This window comes from Podarcis erhardii (genome assembly GCF_964252035.2).
Source record: "Podarcis erhardii genome assembly, chromosome: 5".
Taxonomy (NCBI): Eukaryota; Metazoa; Chordata; class Lepidosauria; order Squamata; family Lacertidae; genus Podarcis; species Podarcis erhardii.
This window is the reverse complement of record NC_138509.1, coordinates 99,987,686-100,009,438: the sequence shown is the minus strand read 5'-3', so window position 1 is coordinate 100,009,438 and position 21,753 is coordinate 99,987,686. Positions and strand designations below refer to the sequence as shown.

At 47.2% G+C, this 21,753-nt stretch overlaps 1 protein-coding gene across 1 annotated transcript in view; it reads left to right on the top strand.

Annotated features, from left to right (window-relative positions):
- Positions 1-21,203, top strand: part of CLDN1 (claudin 1) — a 28,142-nt gene extending 6,939 nt beyond the window's left edge. The window contains exons 2-4 of the mRNA XM_081862866.1: positions 16,688-16,852; positions 16,991-17,075; positions 20,299-21,203. Of these exons, the coding sequence (XP_081718992.1) occupies positions 16,688-16,852; positions 16,991-17,075; positions 20,299-20,461 (413 nt within the window). The 3' untranslated portion in view covers positions 20,462-21,203. The remainder of the gene's footprint in view (positions 1-16,687; positions 16,853-16,990; positions 17,076-20,298) is intronic.
- The last annotated feature ends 550 nt before the right edge of the window (positions 21,204-21,753 follow it).

Here is a 21,753-nt window from a genome sequence, read left to right as displayed (position 1 = left end):
TGGTTGCCAGGAGCTGAGGTGGCCTTGGAGTAAGCGGGCGAGGGAGCCCAGCCAGATAGTCTGCCAGCCCTTGATGTTGGGAATGGACAGACAAGTCCTAGGTCCTGTAGGGCAGTGTGAGGAAACACCTCTCTTTGGGTCAGGGGGGTGCAGCTCAGAGACCAGGGGCGGCAGCAGCGGCTGCCCAGAGGACTCCCAAAGAGAGGAGAGAGGAGGCTGAGGGCACACTCCACAAGGGAGGGTATCAAAAAAGGGTGAGAGACTGCCAGCTCTGCAGGCAAGGGGGGGGGGACATAACTGGGCTCCTGAGCCCCACAGGGGAGCTGCAGAAAGAAGGTAGAATCATAGAATCCTAGAGTTGGAAGAGACCCCAAGGGCCATCGAGTCCAACCCCCTGCCAAGCAGGAAACACCATCAGAGCACTCCTGACATATGGTTGTCAAGCCTCTGCTTAAAGACCTCCAAAGAAGGAGACTCCACCACACTCCTTGGCAGCAAATTCCACTGTCAAACAGCTCTTACTGTCAGGAAGTTCCTCCTAATGTTTAGGTGGAATCTGTTTTCTTGTAGTTTGGAACCATTGCTCCGTGTCCGCTTCTCTGGAGCAGCAGAAAACAACCTTTCTCCCTCCTCTATGTGACATCCTTTTATATATTTTTATATATTTGAGGTAGTTGGTCAAGGGAGCCGTGGACTCAAAAACATTGGAAACCTCTGCCTTATGCCCCAAAATCTGAGAACATGGCAACTCAGCCTGCCAAGATGACTTTTCTGTTCTTTGGATGAGACATTGATGCAAGGGTAATTAAAATCCACTCCCTGACACCCCGTATTGCATGTGAGTTCTGCAAAGGGATCGTCACTCAGTTTCTCCCTGGGTCTGAGGAAAGGTATCATTTGCAAGCATTAATAGGATGCAGGGTTTATTTGCCTCAGTAAGCCACCATCCTCTCTGTGCCTGGGTGTTGCCACCCAACATCCCATAGCTTCACGACTGATTCTCAGGCAGAACCTGTCTCCATGCCGGAGCCACACCCTGGCAATGCACGCACACCCTGCCTTTCCCTGTTTATGAGGGCTAGTCTGGATCCTGCCACTGGAAAAAAGGCTGTCTCTGTTTTGAGCCTATTTTAACTTTCAGGGAATGCTTTTTAAATGCTTTGTGAGTGTGCCCACACTCAGCCTGATGCTCCTTGCGCTCCACAACCTTTCTCCCTATCACTCTGGAAATTATGTATCTCTACAATAACACCGCACAAGAGCAGGTCTCCCTTTCTGTAGTTTCCAGTAACTGGTATTCAGCATTTTACACATCACTTGGGAAGACAGGCGAACTAATACCAGTGTATTGGAAGAAGCAAAGATCTCCAGTGTCGAAGCAATGATTCTTTAACATCAGCTTTGTTGAACTGGTCATGTTGTGTGGATGCCTGATGATTGTCTTCCAAAGCAACTACTCTATTCTGAACTTAAAAATGGAAAGTGTAATGCTGGTGGTCAACAAAAGACGTTGAAAGACTCTTTCAAGGCAAATCTTAAAAAAGTAGTATAAACACTGACAACTGGGGAACACTGGCCTGCGAGCGCTCCAGTTGGAGAACAGCCTTGACCAAAGGTGTCATGGGCTTTGAAGACACTCGAACTCAGGACGCAAGGGAGAAATGCGCTAAGAGGAAGGCACGCTTGGCAAACCCTCACCATGATTAACTACTGCCCACTGTGGAAGGACGTGTGGATCCAGAATTGGCCTCCACAATCACTTACAGACTCACTTTTGGAAACCGTGTTTTTGGAAGACAATCTTACTCAGCAAGATCGCCAAAGAAGAAGAAGATTTAGAAGGATTGCTCCCTCCAATTGTGGAGTCAGAGCAGAGTCGCCATCAAAAGCCATGGATTGGTCTAATCCAGGCTTTCTCAAACTCAACCCTCCAGATGTTTTGGGCCTACAACTCCCATGATCCCTTGCTAGCAGGACCAGAGGTCAGGGATGATGGGAATTGTAGTCTCAAAACATCTGGAGGGTTGAGTTTGAAGAAGCCTGGTCTAATCCTCTTTTAAAAGCCATTGAGGCTGGCAGTCATCACTGCCTCCTTTGGGAGAGAGTTCCACAGTCCAACTACACATTCTGTAAAGAAGGACATTCTTTTCCATGCCCTGAATCTTCCAACATTCTGCTTCATCTGCTGTCCATGAATTCTAGTGTTAGGAGAGAGAGAAAAAACTTTTCTGCATCCATTCTCTCCATGCCACACATCATTTTATAAACTACTATCATGCCACTTTATAAACTTCCATCACATAAATTTGTTTCGAAAGTGTGGGATATTAAGGAAAAAATTGCAAAGTAGCAGAAGGCAGGGAAGGAAAAGATGGCAGTGAATAGATCTGCTCCTTTGAAAGCTCCACTTTCTTTCTGCAGATGGAATTGGGTGAACGATTGATGGAGCCACACACAAAATGCCCGGAACCATGGGCTGATTTTTGCATGGATCCATGCATCTGTTCCCCACTTTCTTGAGCGCTGACCCTTGGTGTTCCCAGAGAGTATGGATCAAGCCAAAATGGACTGAAGGAGTCAAGGAGAAGTGGACGCCACTGGTTTGCTCTGACTAGGATTTTGCTAGTTGATTGAATATGGATTTGGTAGATGTGCCAAGATCCTTGAAGATGGGTGTGGCAAAAATGATGATAAATGATTTAACAGGCACTTGAGCAAACCGGATTTCCAAATTGGTTTATGTCACAGCTGCAGAGGTAACTAGATGACTTCACTCTGCCTGATACCTAGCACTTTGCAACTGCACAATGCTTGCTTTTTGGGGTGGAAATGGCTAGCTGTAGTCATGTTTTGCGTGACCAAATGGATGCTCCATGATTGTGGGTTGAATCTGGGTGTATCCACGCAGAGTTCAGCAAAAGCAATCACGTGACTGCTCCTGAGCACAGCCAAAATTGCAGGTCAGTCCAAATTTTAGCTTCTGCCACATTTGAAGAGTGGCTAAGAGTGGGTTGGAGGGTGTTGTGGAGCACGTCAGTCTTCCGACATGCTGCTCTGGGCTTCTTCTGCAGTGTGTGGTTTGCCCCTCTTGTGTGATTCATGTTCTGCTCTTGCCCCAACATCACTCCATCTTCTTGGATCATCATGGAGGTTTAGATTGCCTAGAGTGTTTGATAAAAGGCAGGAGAGAGGGAGATCCTGTCTTGCAGAAAGAGCTTGATGCCCTGTCCTGAGGTTAATATTTCAGTAGCCCTACTCTGAACAAGGGACGCGGGTGGCGCTATAGGTTAAACCACAGAGCCTAGGGCTTGCCGATCAGAAGGTCGGCGGTTCGAATCCCCGCGATGAGGTGAGCTCTCGTTGCCCGGTCCCTGCTCCTGCCAACCTAGCAGTTCGAAAGCACGAAGTGCAAGTAGATAAATAGGTACCGCTCTGGTGGGAAGGTAAATGGCATTTCTGTGCGCTTAGTCATGCTGGCCACATGACCCGAAAGCTGTACACTGGCTCCCTCGGCCAGTAAAGTGAGATCAGTGCCGCAACCCCAGAATCATCCGCAACTGGACCTAGCGGTCAGGGGTCCCTTTACCTTTACTCTGAACAAAACCTAAGTCAGGCTTCCTCAACCTCGGCCCTCCAGATGTTTTGAGACTACAATTCCCACCATCCCTGACCATTGGTTCTGCTAGCAAGGGATCATGGGAGTTGTAGGCCAAAAAATATCTGGAGGGCTGAGGTTGAGGAAACCTGACATAATAATAATAATAATAATAATAATAATAATAATAATAATAATTTATTTATACCCCGCCCATCTGGCTGGGTTTCACCAGCCACTCTGGGCGGCTTCCATAGAACCCAAAAATGCAGTAAAATATCACAGATTAAAAACTTCCCTGAACAGAGCTGCCTTAAGATGTCTTCTGAATGTCAGGTAGTTATTTATCGCTTTGACATCTGATGGGAGGGCATTCCACAGGGTGGGTGCCACTACCGAGAAGGCCCTCTGCCTGGTTCCCTGTAGCTTTGCTTCTCGCAATGAGGGAACTGCCAGAAGGCCCTTGGCGCTGGACCTCAGCGTCCGGGCAGAACGATGGACTTAAGTGGGCTCCTGCCTCTGCTCTCGATGAGAAGCCCATGGGGCACAGTGGGACAAGGCAGGCAGGTGTTTCAGCACCAAGGTCAGCTCCAGGTGTCTTCACTCCTTCCAGCCTGTGCCCCTTCCTTGTGGTCCAGAAGGCCTCAGATGAGCTGGACTCTGGCTTGAGCATAGGTTGCCTTCTCCTGCTGCTCCTTTCTGGCAGTTTCCTTCGCAAATTCAAATGTCAACATGGGGAACTCAACCCCTGCCCTACATGGAGGAGCTTGATTCCTCAGAGGGTACCAGATTCATGTGCTGGATGCCATAGGGGCTGACTGGGGGCTCATGAGCACCAGATCGGATAGCTTTGGACTGTGGCTCAGGTCTGGTCCAGATGCTGCTGACCTTCGGCATCTGGCCATCCCCTCTGCCTCCAAGAATTTGAGCTCAGGTTTTTTATTTATTAAATCTGTATACAGCCCTATATCTGTAGATCTCAGGGTGGTTCACAATATAAAAGTACAATAAATACAGCATATTAATAAAAACAAAGACAGCCCAATAATGCCCCCATCCACAACGCATTTTCAAAGGACTGGTGGAAGAGGAACATTTTTGCCTGGCACCTAAAGGTGTATAATGAAGGTGCCAGGTGAGTCTCCCTGGGGAGGGAATTCTACAAATGGGGCCACCACAGAAAAGGCCCGTTCTCATGCTGCCGCCCTCTGGACCTCTCGTGGAGGAGGCACACAAAGAAGGGCTGCAGGGGATGACCTCAGGGTCTGGATAGGTTCATACGAAGGGAAGTGGTCCTTGAGGTATGTTTCTCACTAGGTTGCTTTCCTAGTATCCAGATCAAGTTATTATGCGTTATTATGCCAAAGTCAGGCTACACCTGGAGTCCTTTGTCCAGTTCTGGGAACCACAGTTTAAGAAGGATGTTGACAAGCTGGAAGGTGTGCAGAGGACAACTAAGATGTTTAGCCTGGACAAGAGGAGGCAAAACGATAGCCATCTTCAAATATCTGAAGGGCTGTCCCATGGAAGATGGAGTCGCTTGTTCCTCCTGCTTCAGAGGGGAGGACCCGAACCAATGGATTCAAATGACAAGGAAAGAAATTCAAACTCGACATTAGGAAGAACTTTCTGAGGGCACGAGCTGTTCAACCGTAGAACAGACTCGCTGGGAGGTGGTGGACTCTTCTGGTTTTTAACTAGCTATTGGGTGGCCTTATGCCATGGGATGCTTTCATTGAGTTTCCTGCATTGCAGAAGTTTGGACTGGATGACCTTGGGTTCCCTCCCAACTCTAAAACACTGTGTTTCTATGATCTTCTTCCAAGCATGAGGAACTTTCATCTTGTGCAATCTGATCGCCAGGCGAGCCTCTGCTTGCCTTTCCGGCAACACCTCCTTGTGGAATGACAAGCCTTTTATATTGTTCAGCATCCAGACCCCAAGCCTGCTCCTCTCCCTTCCCAGAACATCGTCCTGTGTGCTCTTCCCAGGCCTGCTCTTCCACTGGCCTCTGCCAGCGATGGAATTTAGGGCAGGGTCTTGACTGGAGCTTTTCCTTTGTAGTGGGTCTGCTCCCTGGCTGTGTGGTAAACATCATGGCAGGAAGAGGGTAGGGCAGGTCTCTCTCTCTCTCTCTCTCTCTCTCTCTCTCTCTCTCTCTCTCCAACAGTGCCCTGTGGTGGCAACATAAGGACAATTGCATTTATCCATTGTCTTAGAACCCCTTCCATCATCACCCCACAGAACACACTGTAGCGTGTATCTCTGTGTTTCTGCATGTGTTTTTGTGCAAGGTTATTGATAGCATAATGCACTTTACATATGCTCATTGTTTTTTTAAAAAAACTATATTAAAAATATGTAAGCTATAGCCAAAGGTTGACAATGGAACAAATTATCTAAAGGGATTGTGGCCTCCCCCGCCCTACACAAGCCATATATTGGGGGTGTTTTTGCTCTGGATTTCCTGCATCATTGAGTGGGAGGGTTGGGCAACAGGGACATCTCATTCTCTAGCCTATGCATTTATTATACGTATTCCTTGGCTGGAGAAAGGCTTTGCATAATTCAGAGAAGAGCGAATTTCAAAGGACGGCTGTGTTCCAGTTCTTGTGTTGGCTTAGAAAGTGGAAATTAATTTTTGCTGTTGTTTAGTTGTGTCCGCCTCTTTGTGACCCGCTGGACCAGAGCATGCCAGGCACTCCTGTCTTCCACTGCCTCCCGCAGTTTGGTCAAACTCATAGTGGTAGCTTCAAGAACACTGTCCCACCATCTCGTCCTCTGCTGTCCCCTTCTCCTTGTGCCCTCCATCTTTCCCAGCACCAGGGTCTTTTCCAGGGAGTCTTCTCTTCTCATGAAGTGGCCAAAGCCTTGGAGCATCAGCTTCAGGATCAGTCCTTCCAGTGAGCACTCAGGGCTGATTTCCTTCAGAATGGAGAGGTTGGATCTTCTTGCAGTCCATGGGACTTTCAAGAGTCTCCTCCAGCACCAGAATTCAAAAGCATCCATTCTCCAGCGATCAGCCTTCTTGATGGTCCAGCTCTCACTTCCATACATCACTACTGGGAAAACCATAGTTTAATTGTGAACAGAATTTAATTCGGCTGTGATACCTTTACTGTAGGGGGTTGGACTGGATGACCATTTGGGTCTTGTCCAACTCTACAGTGTTGTGGTTCTACAAATTCCTCCCCCTCTCTACTTCCAGATGACCTCTTTCTTTCTTGAGCATTTATCCTGATTTGTTTGCATAAGGTGTTCAGGGAAGCAAACCTTTTGTTTTATCATGTTTTTAATATTCTGTTGGGAGCTGCCCAGAGTGGCTGGGAAAACCCAGCCAGATTGGGGGGGGGGATAAATTGTTGTTGTTGTTGTAATATAATGCCACCATTTCTTGAGCATCAGTTCTGCCTTGTTTGCTTTGAGGTCATGCAACATCCAGCAATTGCCACCCCACACTTTCCTGTGCCATTGCTTTCCTTATCAAAAAAGTCTGATTATTATGTTTGGGCTAAGTGGAGTGATTCACTTTAATTGTGCAACCTTGCACAACTGCCTCTGAGGTCAGAGAAGGAAATGCTTCGGAATCCCACATTGTGGGAGAATGGGCTTGTGCTTGCCGGTTTCTCACATGCAAGAACAGGAAGCTGGGTTTTTAATGTATTTTTAATCTTTCATAGAATCATAGAGTTGGAAGAGACCACAAGGGCCATCGAGTCCAACCCCCTGCCAAGCAGGAAACACCATCAGAGCACTCCTGACATATGGTTGTCAAGCCTCTGCTTAAAGACCTCCAAAGAAGGAGACTCCACCACACTCCTTGGCAGCAAATTCCACTGTCGAACAGCTCTTACTGTCAGGAAGTTCTTCCTAATGTTTAGGTGGAATCTTCTTTCTTGTAGTTTGGAACCATTGCTCCGTGTCCGCTTCTCTGTTTTGTTTTTTTTAAAATTCTTTTTATTGAGTGACTTTCATCATAACACAAACTTCATCAAAACAGAAAAACGGAAAAACATTTAAAGGAAAAAAAAAAGAAAAAAAAAAGAAAACACATAGTGCGACTGCTCACTATCCCAGTAATTAAAAATGTCCGTGTCCGCTTCTCTGGAGCAGCAGAAAACAACCTTTCTCCCTCCTCGATGTGACATCCTTTTATATATTTGAACATGGCTATCATATCACCCCTTAACCTCCTCTTCTCCAGGCTAAACATGCCCAGCTCCCTTAGCCGTTCCTCATAAGGCATCGTTTCCAGGCCTTTGACCATTTTGGTTGCCCTCCTCTGGACACGTTCCAGTTTGTCAGTTCCATCTTTGTTGGAAGCCGCCCAGAGTGGGTGGGGAAACCCAGCCAGATGGGCGGGGTACAAATAAATTATTATTATTATTATTATTATTATTATTATTATTATTATTATTAAACAGACCCCCTTGGACCTGATCCAGCAGACTCTTCTTTCATATGAAATCGCCGGAGTGTGGCTGAATCCCACTTGCAAAAAGCAACAACCTGGAAGTGGTCAGACGTGACTTACTTCCAAGTAGAATCAGAAGGTGCTGTTTATGGATGCTATGTTGTTTATGGATGCTCTGCTGTCTACTCACTATTAACTTGACTAAGGGATGCGGGTGGCACTGTGGGTTAAACCACCGAGCCTTGGCCTTGCCAATCAGAAGGTCGGCTGTTCGAATCCCCGCAACGGGGTGAGCTCCCATTGCTCGGTCCTTGCTCCTGCCAACCTAGCAGTTCGAAAGCACGTCAAAGTGCAAGTAGATAAATAGGTACCGCTCTGGCGGGAAGGTAAACGGCATTTCCGTGCGCTGCTCTGGTTCGCCAGAAGCGGCTTAGTCATGCTGGCCACATGACCTGGAAGCTGTACGCCAGCTCCCTCAGCCAGTAAAGCCAGATGAGCGCCGCAACCCCAGAGTCATCTGTGACTGGACCTAATGGTCAGAGGTCCCTTTACCTTTTTATTAACCTGGCTATGAAACATTTCACATTTCTTCCATGGAAGGATGAAGGAGGCCTTTGGATATTAGAGGACAAATGCTAAGGAATGACCCCCCCCCCCCCATTTTGGTCCTCTTTGCCTATAGCCTAGTCCTAGGCAAGAAGGTCCTGATCTGGAAATGCCATCCTTCTGTGCTTTTTCTCCTTCTTGGTAGCACAACAAGAAATTTAGGCTTTTCTCAGCTCTAACCAAGACTTTGAATTGTGCCTGGAAAACATTGACGGGACAGAGTCAGGGTGCGGCTGGGGGTTCATTTTTATTTTTCTTGCAGAAGCTGCTCCCTTTGGCAACTCTCCAGAGTCAGCCCTGTGTAAGAACTCTTTTATAAGCAGTTATCCTTTGAGCAGGAATCTGCCTTCAGTCTCTGTTAAAGGGAGGGGAGGGAGTAACAGCCGGATGTGGGTAACAGCAGGGAAAATTACCACATCAGAAATAACTTTTTGGGACATCCAGGCTGATGACAACAATAAGTTTGGGGCAAGGCAGGGAGCGTGTTGATGAACCAGGAGGGCGTGCAGTGCTCCAAGTTTAAGAGTCACACACTGTGCTACAAAAGTCTTTGAGTGCAACGTTTGGAGAGATATAAAATGCAGAACCGAATTTCCTGTGGGGATTTGGGATAGGGTTATTGGCTCAAGAGATGCTCCCCCCTCCCCCATATAAGAACATATTAAGAGCCTGCTGGATCAGGCCAAAGGCATCAGCGGTGCCCACCCAGGTGCCTCAATGGAAAGTATCCAGAAACTGGCATTGCTGCCTCTGGCTCATGGGCATCCTCAATCCTCTGGACTGCCAGCCATCACTTCCTCCTGTGGCAGTGAGTTCCACCGTTTAAAATTATTTACAGCATAGACTACCCCACCCAGAACAGAATGGAACGTCTAGTCCAGGCATAGGCAAACTCGGCCCTCCAGATGTTTGGGGACTACAACTCCCATCATCCCTGACCACTGGTCCTGTCAGCAAGGGATGATGGGAGTTGTAGTCCCAAAACATCTGGAGGACCGAGTTTGCCTATGCCTGGTCTAGTCCATGGGTGGGCAACCTTTGCCAACCTGATGCCCGCATCCAGACATGGGTAACCTTCCAGTGATTGGCAGGGCCAGAGTAAAATACAAAACCTCTTCCAATCTGCTTTTCTCCTTACAGGGGGAAAGATACGCATGTCTGAATTGGGGGGGGGGGGTTAGTGGAAGAAACCGCTGGCAGGCAAAAGCATTAAATGCTTCCTGCTCCTTCCACAACCATGGGGCTCTCAATTGAACTCCCCCCCCAAAAAAACACCCCCTGTGTTTCAGGTGTGTTTTTCTTTCAGACTGGAGTTAGTTATGCACACCTGCACGTATCATCTGGCTCAGTCCTCGGAAAGCCCCATGGATGTTGCCATCCAAAAACATTTCTAGCCGGGGATTCCCACATGAGCTGGCTGCTCCATGATTCATCCTGACTCCTTGCCTCTCTTCCTGGCAGTATCAGTTACATCTCCATATCCCTGGCTGGTTTCATCCGTCCTGCGCTGCCCTTGGGCAATACCAGCCCTTCTCCTGAAGTCTTGGGCTTTGCGGTTAGAGATTTGGCAGTCTGCAGGTGCAGAAGCACCTGTGGCCGCCTGGCTACCTCAAGGAGACCTCAAAAAGACCACCTGGAGCACTTTTAGGAGGTTCTCATCTTGGCTTTCCAAGAGAACAAGAAGAACAACTTTTCGCTCTTCAGTTAGTTAGTTTCATATTAAAATGCCAACCAAACTGATTCCCCCCCCCCTCCATTTTCCCTGGTGTTTTTGACCTGCCTTCCCATCTATGACTATGATCCTGGCTCATGTTGACTTGACTGGAAAGCTATGGCTCCTTCCAAATCCTCTCACATCCATTGAAGAACCTTCCTGTGAGTTCTCATTGCCCACATACACAGGCTTCTTTTGAACCTCCAAGGCAATCCTCTTAAGATCATGGTTGCGTATGGCTGCAGAGGAGGGCAACAAAATATGATCAAGGGCTTGGAAAATCAAGCCATATGAGGAATGGTTGAGGGAATTGAGCGTATATGGCCTGGGGAAGACTGAGAGGTGATATGATTGTTGTTGTTTAGTCATTTAGTCGTGTCTGCCTCTTCGTGACCCCATGAACCAGAGCACGCCAGGCACTCCTGTCTTCCACTGCCTCCCGCAGTTTGGTCAAACTCATGTTCATAGCTTCGAGAACACTGTCCAACCATCTCGTCCTTTGTCGCCCCCTTCTCCTTGTGCCCTCCATCTTTCCCAACATCAGGGTCTTTTCCAGGGACTCTGGCCAAAGTCTCAGCTTCAGGATCTGTCCTTCCAGTGAGCACTCAGGGCTGATTTCCTTCAGAATGGATAGGTTTGATCTTCATTGCAGTCCATGGGGCTCTCAAGAGTCTCCTCCAGCACCAGAATTCAAAAGCATCAATTCTTCGGTGATCAGCCTTCTTTATGGTCCAGCTCTCACTTCCATATGATATGATAGCCATCTTCAAATATCTGAAGGGCTGACACATGGGAGATGGAGAAAGTTCCTTTTCTGCTGCTCTGGGAGGGAGGACCTGATCCAAGGGATTCAAGTGACAAGAAAGGAGAATACAACTAGACACTTGGAAGAACTTTCTGGCAGTGAGAGTTGTTTGACAGTGGAACAGACCCCCCTGGAAGCTGGTGGACTCTCCTTGGAGGTTTCTAAACAGAGGTTGGATGGCCATCTGTCAGGGAATTTTTAGCTGTGATCCCTGTATTCCAGGGGGGTTGGTCTAGATGACCCCTTGAAGTACTTTCCAAATCTACAGTTCTATTATTCTCTAATAGAACTTTAGATCTGCCTTTAATCCCTCAGCCGTGTCTTCTGCCAAAGCGTAGCTATTATGTGGGTGGTATTTTTGTACATCTTCCTGGGAAGTCAGAATTCCAGAGATCTCTGCTACTGACCAGCAGCATCATGTGTGGCCTTAAGGTAGTATGAGCTTCCTTTATGGTCATCTGGAGGTTTGGTGATCCTTGTTTACCCAGGTGTTATAGGAAGCCATCCATTTGGTCCCCGATTTGCTCACCCAAATGACTTAGGTATGTGTGTGATAAGTGTTAGGTTTGGCCTCAAGTCATTTCTAAAAGATGGTTTGCCTACAATTAGCAGGTTTTGCCCCATAACTCATTTCTTGGGTTGTTGTTTTTATAATGCTTACCTTCTTGAAAAGTGGTTGTTCTGGTTTTCTTAGGCATTTGGTTGTGTGTTTTGCTTCTTTGTTTTCCTAAGGAGTATAAAGCTTAGCTTCAGAGATAGGAAAACTGTTTTAGTTTAGATTCCTGCATTGCAGGGGGGTGGGTTAGACTAGATGACCCCAAAGGAAACGTTCCAACTCTACGATTTTCAAGGCCGCTCCCATCACAGCTCTAAAAACACAACGAGATTTGCACATTCTCACTCTCATTCCTCAGGTCTGTGGAACATCTGGGATTCAAAAAATGCCATTAGATTGATATCAGTGATGTTTCTCGTGGCATCTGGAGGGGAAAGGCACATTTCTGCCATAAGGAGGTGATGGGTGATGATAACTTTAAAATCACCCCCCTTCCTCCCTTCTCCTCCTTCTGGATTGCAAATCGCTTGGGTTAAAATCACCAAAAGAAGACTCACAGACATAAGTGGAGGAGAGGTTACATCCATTAAGCCATAACAAGTTGAGGAACTGCATGCAAGCAATTAACCAAATTAACAGAATTTAATTAACCAAATTAAGAGAATTGCAGGCAGGAAGGCCTTTGCTAACTCCAGCAAGGAAACATCCCTCGAGCTATCTTGGCACAGAATCAGAGAATTGTAGAGTTGGAAGGGACCCAATGGGTCATCTAGTCTAATCCACATTGTGAAACCATGGAACTCCCTCCCACTGGAGGCAGTCATGGCCCCCAAGTCGGATGGCTTTGAAAGAGGATTGGACACATCCATGGAGGAGGAAAATCCTGCTCACTGGTTTCCCACAGGCAACTCTTCGGCCACTGTGAGAAGAGGATGGGTCCATGGCCTGATCCAGTGGGCTTTTATTACATTCTTATGTAGGAATCACAGCTAATGCAGCCACCAGGTTTGACTCCCCGGTTGAGGACGGGGAAGAAATAACTCCCTCTTTGCTCAGCGAACCCCAAAGATGAGCCTGGCAAGGACAACTGCAAAGTCCAGCAGGCATAAGCACGGCCCAATCATGCCTCGGTTTACCTGCTGTTTTCCTTCCCGCTTCCTTCCCTGCCCATATTTATGGCCTGCAGTAAGCCGCCATGCCACACAATTGCCTAAACACCAGTCGACTTTTTCCCTACCATGTGGGATGGGCAAAAAAACAAGGGACCTTCAGGTCAAGAAGGAATTTTCCCTGCAAAAATTCCTACTTCAGTAGTCTAAGGAAGGGTGGGAAGGTGCTATAAAGCAGAAAGCAAGAGGCAGGAGAGGAGTCAATTTGTAAATTGAGCTCCCCCCCCCCCATTCTTCTTTTGGCCTCACGTGGACATCCACCTAACCCCTTCCGTCCAGGAGGGTCAAAAGCACTCTCCTCTTCTTCAGCTGTGGCTCTTGCATTGAAAGGGTTTGGAGTAGGTGAACTTTTTTTTGGGGGGGGGTCCCTTCCAACTCTACAACCGTACGCTTCTTTCCAGGGTCAGAGTGAGGCCAAGCACACTCCCCCAGCTTAATATCCTATGCACTTAAAAAAAAATGTAGAGGGGGGGCTATTGGTTGCTTTTATTTTTTATTATATATGTTTTATTATGTATTCTGTGAACCGCCCTGAGACCCCCAAGTATAGGGCGGTATATAAATAATGATAATGATACCAGGGACGACATTGCTGGGGTCATAAACCCCCCTGCTGGCCAAAGGATGAGGATGGTGGATTTCATTTGCACCCCATCCTTCCTGTAAGGAGGTCTCAGAGCAGCGTACAGAGTGCATGCGGAAACAGACTCCCGCTGGGTTCAGTCTGAGCTGCTGAAATCCTCCGGATCATTGTGCCTTTTCATCTTTGGAAGTGAGCAGCTTAGAGCCAACACCCTAAACAAAAAAAACAAAAACAAAAAAAAACACAAACTCAGAGCAAATAAAAAACTTTTTACAAGATTAATCGGATCTTGTGAACCAAACAAGTCCAAACCCCTTTATAGGCAAAGCTGAAGAAGAGGCCAGAGGCAGAATTTTGTTCTCGGAAAGGCTGGTGTCTGGCTCCAAGGATTCCGGATACAAGTTTGGCATTCCCTGCTTTTTAAAAAATAATTGTGTGGGACATCGTTCCCCCTACACCGCCACCCCCCATAACGTTTGCTCAGAAATCGGCTCCACTGAGTTGAGAGGGACCGAGTACATTGGCAGGATCACAGCTGTCGTTCAAGAGTTCACGGGGGCACGCACCCAAAGGTGGCTGCTATCCCTCTCCAAAAATAACCTCTTGGTTTGCCTGAGTGATTGGGCTGACCAGGTCAAGAAGACCAGTCCCTCAAGCAGCTAAGCCAGTACTTTTGTTAAACTGCAGGAGGGGCTAACAAGCATGGGGCTAACATGAACTTTCTTAATGAAGAATGGAAGAAGGAGGAAGAGAACTTTTCGCTTTCTCCAGTTCACTGCTGCTGTATTCTGGCCGGAATTTATTTGTCTTAACATGACAGTATTATAGAATGGTAGAGTTGGAAGGGACCCCCAGAGGCCATCCGTACCCTCCAGGTGTCTCTCTATTTTCCAGGGATAGTCCTGGAATTACGAAAGCCGTCCTGGTTTTCTGATTTGACCCCAGAAGGTCCATATTTCCCCTGCCTGTGCAGAGTTTGGGCCAAGGGAGTGTGTAGACCCTTTGTAAGCAGAGGTCTGAATCTGAGAGAGAGGATGGCTTCCTGCGTATCTTCTGGTGCACTGCTGTTGATATAGTCTGTATCTTTTGCAGGGCTTTCGTAGGCAAATGGTGACTCAGTTTCTCCTTCGTTCTAATGGGAAGGAGCTTGATCCACCTCCATCAGTGATGAGCTCATTGACTTGGAAATTTGTCCTGGCTCCAGCAGCTTCAAAGAGGGTGGCTCATATCAGAATACAGCTGGTGGCTGGATTCCTAGATTCACATACCTAGGTGTGAACCCCATTGAATTTAGTGGGGCTTACCTGTACGTCATGTGGATAGGATTGCGCTGTTAAAGGATTAAGCCACTTGATAAACGAGTTCAGAGGCTATTTAAAAATAAATGAAGGATTAACATTGGAAATGTTTTATTTTTCAACCAACCAAAGAATGCAGTACAATGTGAGATCATTACTCCTCGAACTTCAGAGCATGGGAAGTCACTCAAAGATATAAAATTTGGCATAAAATTTGGTCTTTTGGATTGTATTATAATTCAGAATGTACTTAATGTGGTTTTTATTGGATCGTTAATATGGAAAACTTAATAAATATATTTTTTTTTTTTTAAAGGATCTTGCTGTTAAGGTGACAAGCCATCGTCATCACTGGTGTAGTGCCTAAGGGTTAGAATGGCTTAATACATTGCCATGAACACATCACTCACTTATATAAGGCCTGTTTTAATAGCTATCCCTTCTGCAAGCATGTCTGAGGACAAGTATCTGTGAAGATGCAGCTCCCACTCTGTGTAATTATTACATGCTTGGGACCTTGGATGCATTTGAAACAAGCACACAAGTATCAGGAATCTGCCTTCAGAATGCTGAATCAACTTGTGGAGCAAATGGGATGATAAAGGCATCTCGGAGAGAGGCAATGATATCTCCCCTTTGCTCAAAGATGCTCTCGGCGTCTTGAGCAACACCTGTCGCCCTTGCAGTGTTCCAACATTGGCAATTGCTCACATCCTGCAGTATTATCCCTCCTGCCTTAACTAATCTCACAGGAGCTGCCTGCCTGAATCTGGTTTCTTATCTGTGCCAGCCTAAAATTGCATCAGGAGGAAAATCCAGGGGATATTTTACTATAATCAGAAAAGTCTCACCATGGCATGGTGGCGCGATAGGCGGTGATAAATTTAGTCTGGGGGTGGACAGACGGCAGGTCAGGGACTTTGGCTGTGATTCCTGTACTGCAGGTGGTTGGGCTAAATGGCCTGTTGGGTCCCTGCCAACTCTGCAGTTCTATGATTCTACGTCTAGTTGGTTTCCAGCAAGTCTCCTGGTGGTTGCTGAGATTCTTGCAAAGGAGGATGATGGGCTTTGGTGCGCCTGCAGGCGGGACCTTAAAAGCATAGAATCCTAGAATCGTAGAACTGGGAGGGACCAAGGGGGTCATCCCAGGGGGTCCAACCCCCCTTGCAATTCAGGAATCTTTTGCCCAGTATGGGTCTCAAAGCCACAACTCTGAGTCCAGATGCAGGGCTCTTGCCCCATTCCTACGCTATTCTGCAGCATGACTGCCAGGTGGCCTGAACGGATCAGTGGTCTGACTCATAAGAAGACCCTGTTCTGGACCAGGCCAATGATGCATCGAGGCCAGCATCCTGCTTTTGCAGCCGCCACCCACAAGCAGGATCCGGGCACAGCTATTACTTTATTATTTATTCAATCTCTATATTGCCTTTCCTCCAAGAATAACAGGGTGGGTTACAATATAAAAACACAACAGTGCATACCACGGCAACACAGGGAAACCATAACCCACCACACACCCAGCTTCAAAGGCTGCAGATTCATTAATTAGCCAAAGGCCTAATAGGAGAAGAGGAATGTTTTTGCCTGGCACCTAAAGATATGTAATGAAGGCGCCAGACGAGTCTCCCTGGGGAGAGCATCCCACAAATGGCTGCCACTGCAGAAAAGGCCCTGTTTTGGTGTTGCCACCTTCTGAACCTCCTGCAGAGGAGGCACATGAAGAAGGGCCTCAGAGGATGGTGTCAGGGTCCTGGTTGGTAGTCATATGAGGAGAGGTAGTCCTTGAGGAGCCCTCTGCCCTCCTGAGGCTTCTGGCAACGGGTGTTCAGGAGCGTTGCTGCCTCCGAGTGTTGGAGGCAGAGCAATCACCATCATGGCTGGTGGCCACCCGTAGCTCTGTCCTGCAGGACTTGGCATTAAGTGGTTCCCTGTCTTCTTTTGCAGGTATTCTCCAGGCAACTCGGGCTTTGATGGTGGCCTCTATCCTCTTGGGGCTCATCGCCTTCTCCATCTCCTTAATCGGAATGAAGTGTATGAAATGCATGGAGGATGACCAGGTCCAGAAGATGAGGATGGCCATTATCGGAGGCATCTTCTTCCTGGTTGCAGGTCAGTAGCATCTCTCTCTCTCCCCAGACAGTTGTTTTCTCGAGGGCAAGGGGGAACTGGATGGGGAAGCCACCAGAGGGGAAGACCGCAAGATGGTTGACTCACTGCCTGCCTTTTTTCTCTCATCTCCATTCACAGGATTTGCCGCCCTGGTGGGGACTTCTTGGTATGGAAACGACGTCGCACGCCAATTCTTCGACATTTACACGCCTGTCAACACCAGGTAAATGCTGCCCTCATGCAACCGGGCTGGGTTAAAGGTGTGGCGATGTCTCTCGTTTGCTTCCGGGACCCAGGTGGCAAAAAGGTGTTGTCCTGGACAACCCATCTAAGCTTGCCAGGATTTGCTGAGCTCCTGTGAAGAGGGGGCAATGCTTCTGAGTTCCAGATGCTGGGAACCACAGGAGGGGATCATAAGAACATAAGAACAGCTGGCTGGATCAGGCCAATGGCCCCTGTAGTCCAACAAACTGTTCCCAATGGGGCCAAACAGAAGCCTGTGGGAAACCAGCAAGCAGGATTAAAGCACAAGAGCAGCTCTTCCCTATTGCGGAGTCCAGCGAACTGGGATACAGAAGCATTTCTGCCTCTGATTGTGGAGGCAGAGCCAAGCCATTGGGGCTATCAGCCACCCAAAGCGCTCTCCTCCATGAATTTTTCTAGTTCTCCTTTAAAGCCATTTTGGTTGGTGAACATCACTGCCTCCTGGGGGAGGGAGTTCCATAGTTTAACTATGGAACATAATACTGGTCTTGAAAGATCTGCATTGGCTCCCAGTCCCTTTCCGAGCACAATTCAAAGTGTTGGTGCTGACCTTGAAAGCCCTAAACGGCCTCGGCCCAGTAGACCTGAAGGAGCATCTCCACCCCCATCATTCTGCCTGGACACTGAGGTCCAGTGCCGAGGGCCTTCTGGCGGTTTCTCATTGCGAGAAGCAAAGCTACGGGGAACCAGGCAGAGGGCCTTCTCGGTAGCGGCACCCGCCCTCTGGAACGCCCTCCCATCAGATGTCAAAGAGATAAACAACTACAGTGGTACCTCGAGTGACAGACGCTTCAGGTTACAGACGCTTCAGGTTACAGACTCCGCTAACCCAGAAATATTACCTCGGGTTAAGAACTTTGCTTCAGGATGAGAACAGAAATCGTGCTCTGGCAGTGCGGCGGCAGCAGGAGGCCCCATTAGCTAAAGTGATGCTTCAGGTTAAGAACAGTTTCAGGTTAAGAATGGACCTCCGGAACGAATTAAGTACTTAACCCAAGGTACCACTGTACCTAACATTTAGAAGACATCTGAAGGCAGCCCTGTTCAGGGAAGTTTTTAATGTGTGACATTTTAATGTATTTTTAATCTTTGTAGGAAGCTGCCCAGAGTGGCTGGGGAAACCCAGCCAGATGGGCGGGGTACAAATAATAAATTATGATGATGGTGATGATGATGATGATGATGATGATGATGATGATGCTCTGTGTAACAACAACAACAACAATTTATTTATTGTACCCCACCCATCTGACTGGGTTTCCCCAGCCGCTCTAGGAGGCTTCTAAAAAATATAAAAAGACCATAAAATGTCAAACATTAAAAGCCTCCTGATACAGGGTTGTCTTCAGATGTCTTCTAAAAGTTGTGTAGTTCTTTATTTCCTTGACATCTGGTGGGAGGGCGTTCCACAGGGCGGGTGCCGCTACCAAGAAGGTCCTCTGTCTGGTTCCCTGTAACCTCACTTCTCACAGGGAGGGAACCGCCAGAAGGCCCTCGGAGCTGGACCTCAGTGTCTGGGCTGAACAATGAGGGTGAAGACACTCCTTCAGGTCTACTGGGCCGAGGCCATTTAGAGAGAAAGAAGTGAAGAAGTCCTTTTTATCTGTCCTGAAACTTCCAACCTTCATCTTCACTGGATGTCCCTGAGTCCTTGTGTTATGAGAGAGGGAGGAAAGGGGACTGTAGGCAGGTCTAGGCAGGCGAAACATCACACTGCAGCCAAGAGGGAGGGACAACCTCCTCTTCCTTTTGTACATCCTGCCTGCCAAAGAGAGTTTTGTGGCTTCGCAACTTGCATCTTGCATGTTAAGATCAATTCATCCTAAACTGAGCGATCCCTTGTGACCCAGTCCGCATTCCACACCGAAGGGAATGTCTCTTGTCTTGCCACAAATGCTGGAGCAAGTTTTCATGCCTTCCCTCATCCATGGCTGATCATTTATGATCACAGTATTAAAGCGGATGAATCAGACCAATGCCTTGTAACTGAATCACAACACCTGCCCCTCAACGCCTGCAAGTTTCGTCCTGCTTTCAGGACGCTTGTGAAAGCCCCGAGTGACTTTCATAGATAGCTGTACATATCCAGCTGTCCCAGACGGATGCAAGGAGACCAGGGCACCTCGCAAACAAACCTATGTGGAGTTATGAGTAGGAATGTTATTTATTCGTATAGCTGAAGCTCTTCCAAAAAGTCAAAATACACAAAACAAAATAAAACACATCACACGGTTAAAATAATTATTTATTATTAATATTATTTTCAAGTTGAGGTAGAATTATTTTTTTAAAAAATATATTTTTGTTAAGTTTTACACTTTTATATTCATCTCAATAACATTATCTAAAAAAGAAAAATAAATGCAGTTCTCCAATCTCCCCTCCCCTCAACTTCCTCTTCTGGTTTATTATGCAATAACGTCTCCTGCCTGTTTTTTTATATCTTAACATTGCATTCTTTAAGTTAAATATTTTTATATTCTTATCATTTTTATACCTTAACAATTTTCTAAATGCCTCTTATACTTTGCTATTTTCTAATTCTTACACCTTACTTTTTATCTTTATTTTCTTGGTTGTAAGTGATTACTCAAACCCTGCTAGTGAGTCCACTTCCTTACAATGTTTCTGTAAATACAAGATAAATGGTTTCCAGTCTTTTTAAGTCTTTATTGCCCTTATCTCTAAGTTTTCCAGTTAACTTGGCCATTTCCACATACTCCATCAGTTTTTCTTGCCATTCTTCTTTGGTTGGTATCTTGCTGTCTTTCCATCTTTGGGCTAGTAATATCCTAGCTGCTGTTGTAGCATACATTTAAAATAATTATTTAAACCAGGCATTCTGTGAGATAAGAGCTCACTCCCCTAAAGAATTTAACTTACCATACCCTCTAACTTTTCTCCTTAAAATTGCCCCCCTTAAAACAGGCCACTTTTCCAGAAGTGTAAAGTGTAAAGTGTACCTGTGGCCCAATAAGAAGTTAATCAGATACCCATTTGGTCTCTCAACTGAGAGATTTAAACCTTTGACCAAGGCTTCTCTTAAGTCCTTGTAGGTTGGGCAAACCATTAAGAAGTGGGGTGAATCTTCATGCACTGGAAAGGGAAATGCAATTAATGGTTAGCTATTGTTGGTGGTGATTAATTGGTGGTTTCCTTTCCCCCTTCTCCTCTTCTCCCAGATTTGAATTTGGACCCGCTCTCTTCATCGGCTGGGCAGCTGCGGCCCTGACCATCCTGGGAGGGGGCTTCTTGTGCTGCTCCTGCCCTCGCCGCGAAACCACCTACCCGCCCAGCCGGCCGTACCCCAAGTGCGCCCCCTCTTCTGGGAAAGATTACGTATAACCCGGAATGGAGACGGAGCAAATTGCCTTGGCATTTAAGAAACCAAAGGGACGCTGACTTCTCGTTGTCCTTCGGAAAGCAGGGCATGTGCCTTCGCCCCCTCGCCCTGCTCTCCCTTGCGTAAAACAAATGCGTATATTTATATCGATGCCATTCATGTGTAGCCATTTCTGCTCCCGCATGGGCAAATTCGTCCCTATCCTTCCGACAGATGAGGAGGCCCCAAACATGTACATAGCTGCTGTGAAATGGCACCAAATTTATCTATCTTTCCTTGAGGGTATGAGACAGGCAGCCCCACCACCTCCCCCCCCCAAATATTGTTTGTGTATTCCCTCTTTATTCCCTTCCTATGTTAGGGCACTCAAGCATGGGCCTGCTGCCTCATTCTGCTTTTCCTTTGTATATATTTTGATGCTGAAGTGGCAGAAGGGGCACAGGTCTAGCGCAGGAGGCCAGAGGTTTCAAAACCTTGAATGAGGGTTTGCTTGAAGAATCCGTTTTAATGCATGGATGTGTTGGGTTTCTGTTCCTCTCCCCAACCCCCCAAACCCTTTGCCAAGGAATAGTTGGGCCCAGAGTGGCCCCGGTCCTCCTGTTTTTCCTGCATGCACAGAAGCAAGGCAGAAGGCCTTTGGTCAGAGAAGATGACCGTGTTTGAATTTCCCCAAGGTACTTGGCTAAGGAGACCCCATTCCACAGCTAAGGGTGGACCTAAGGAGTTGGCCTCTGAGAATTTGCTGCCTGGATACCTCAGGTCCAGGTTTGAGTTACAGCATCATAGAATTGTACAGTTGGTTGGGACCCTCGAAGGTCATCTATCCAAACCCCTGCATCACAGCTATAGAATTGGCCATCCTGAAAAATCTCCAATGAAGGAGAGTCCACCACCTTCCATTGCTGAATGGCTCTTAGAAAGTCTTTCCTTGTGTAGTCGGAATCTCCGTTCTTGTAACTTGAATCCATTGGCTCAGGTGCCCCCCTCCAGAGCAGCTGAAAAACAGGTTTGCTCCATCTTATAAACATAATAATCTTCCACTTGAAAAGTCCTTCAGACGCTTCCCTGTCTCTCATAAAGCTCCCTGGGTGACCGTGATAAAGACTGAAGATCTGCGTGTGCCTACTTGGGAGTAGACCCCCTTGACACCAGTGGGATTTACTTCCCTTCTCTCTCGATCAAAGCCTGCCTCCTAACCCTCCCTGGTTTGTGATTGTGGTTCAGTCCAAATTTCTCCCCACCTGTCTGTATTAATTGGCTAAACTTCAGTGCCTGTGTGTTGGCAGGGTGGGTT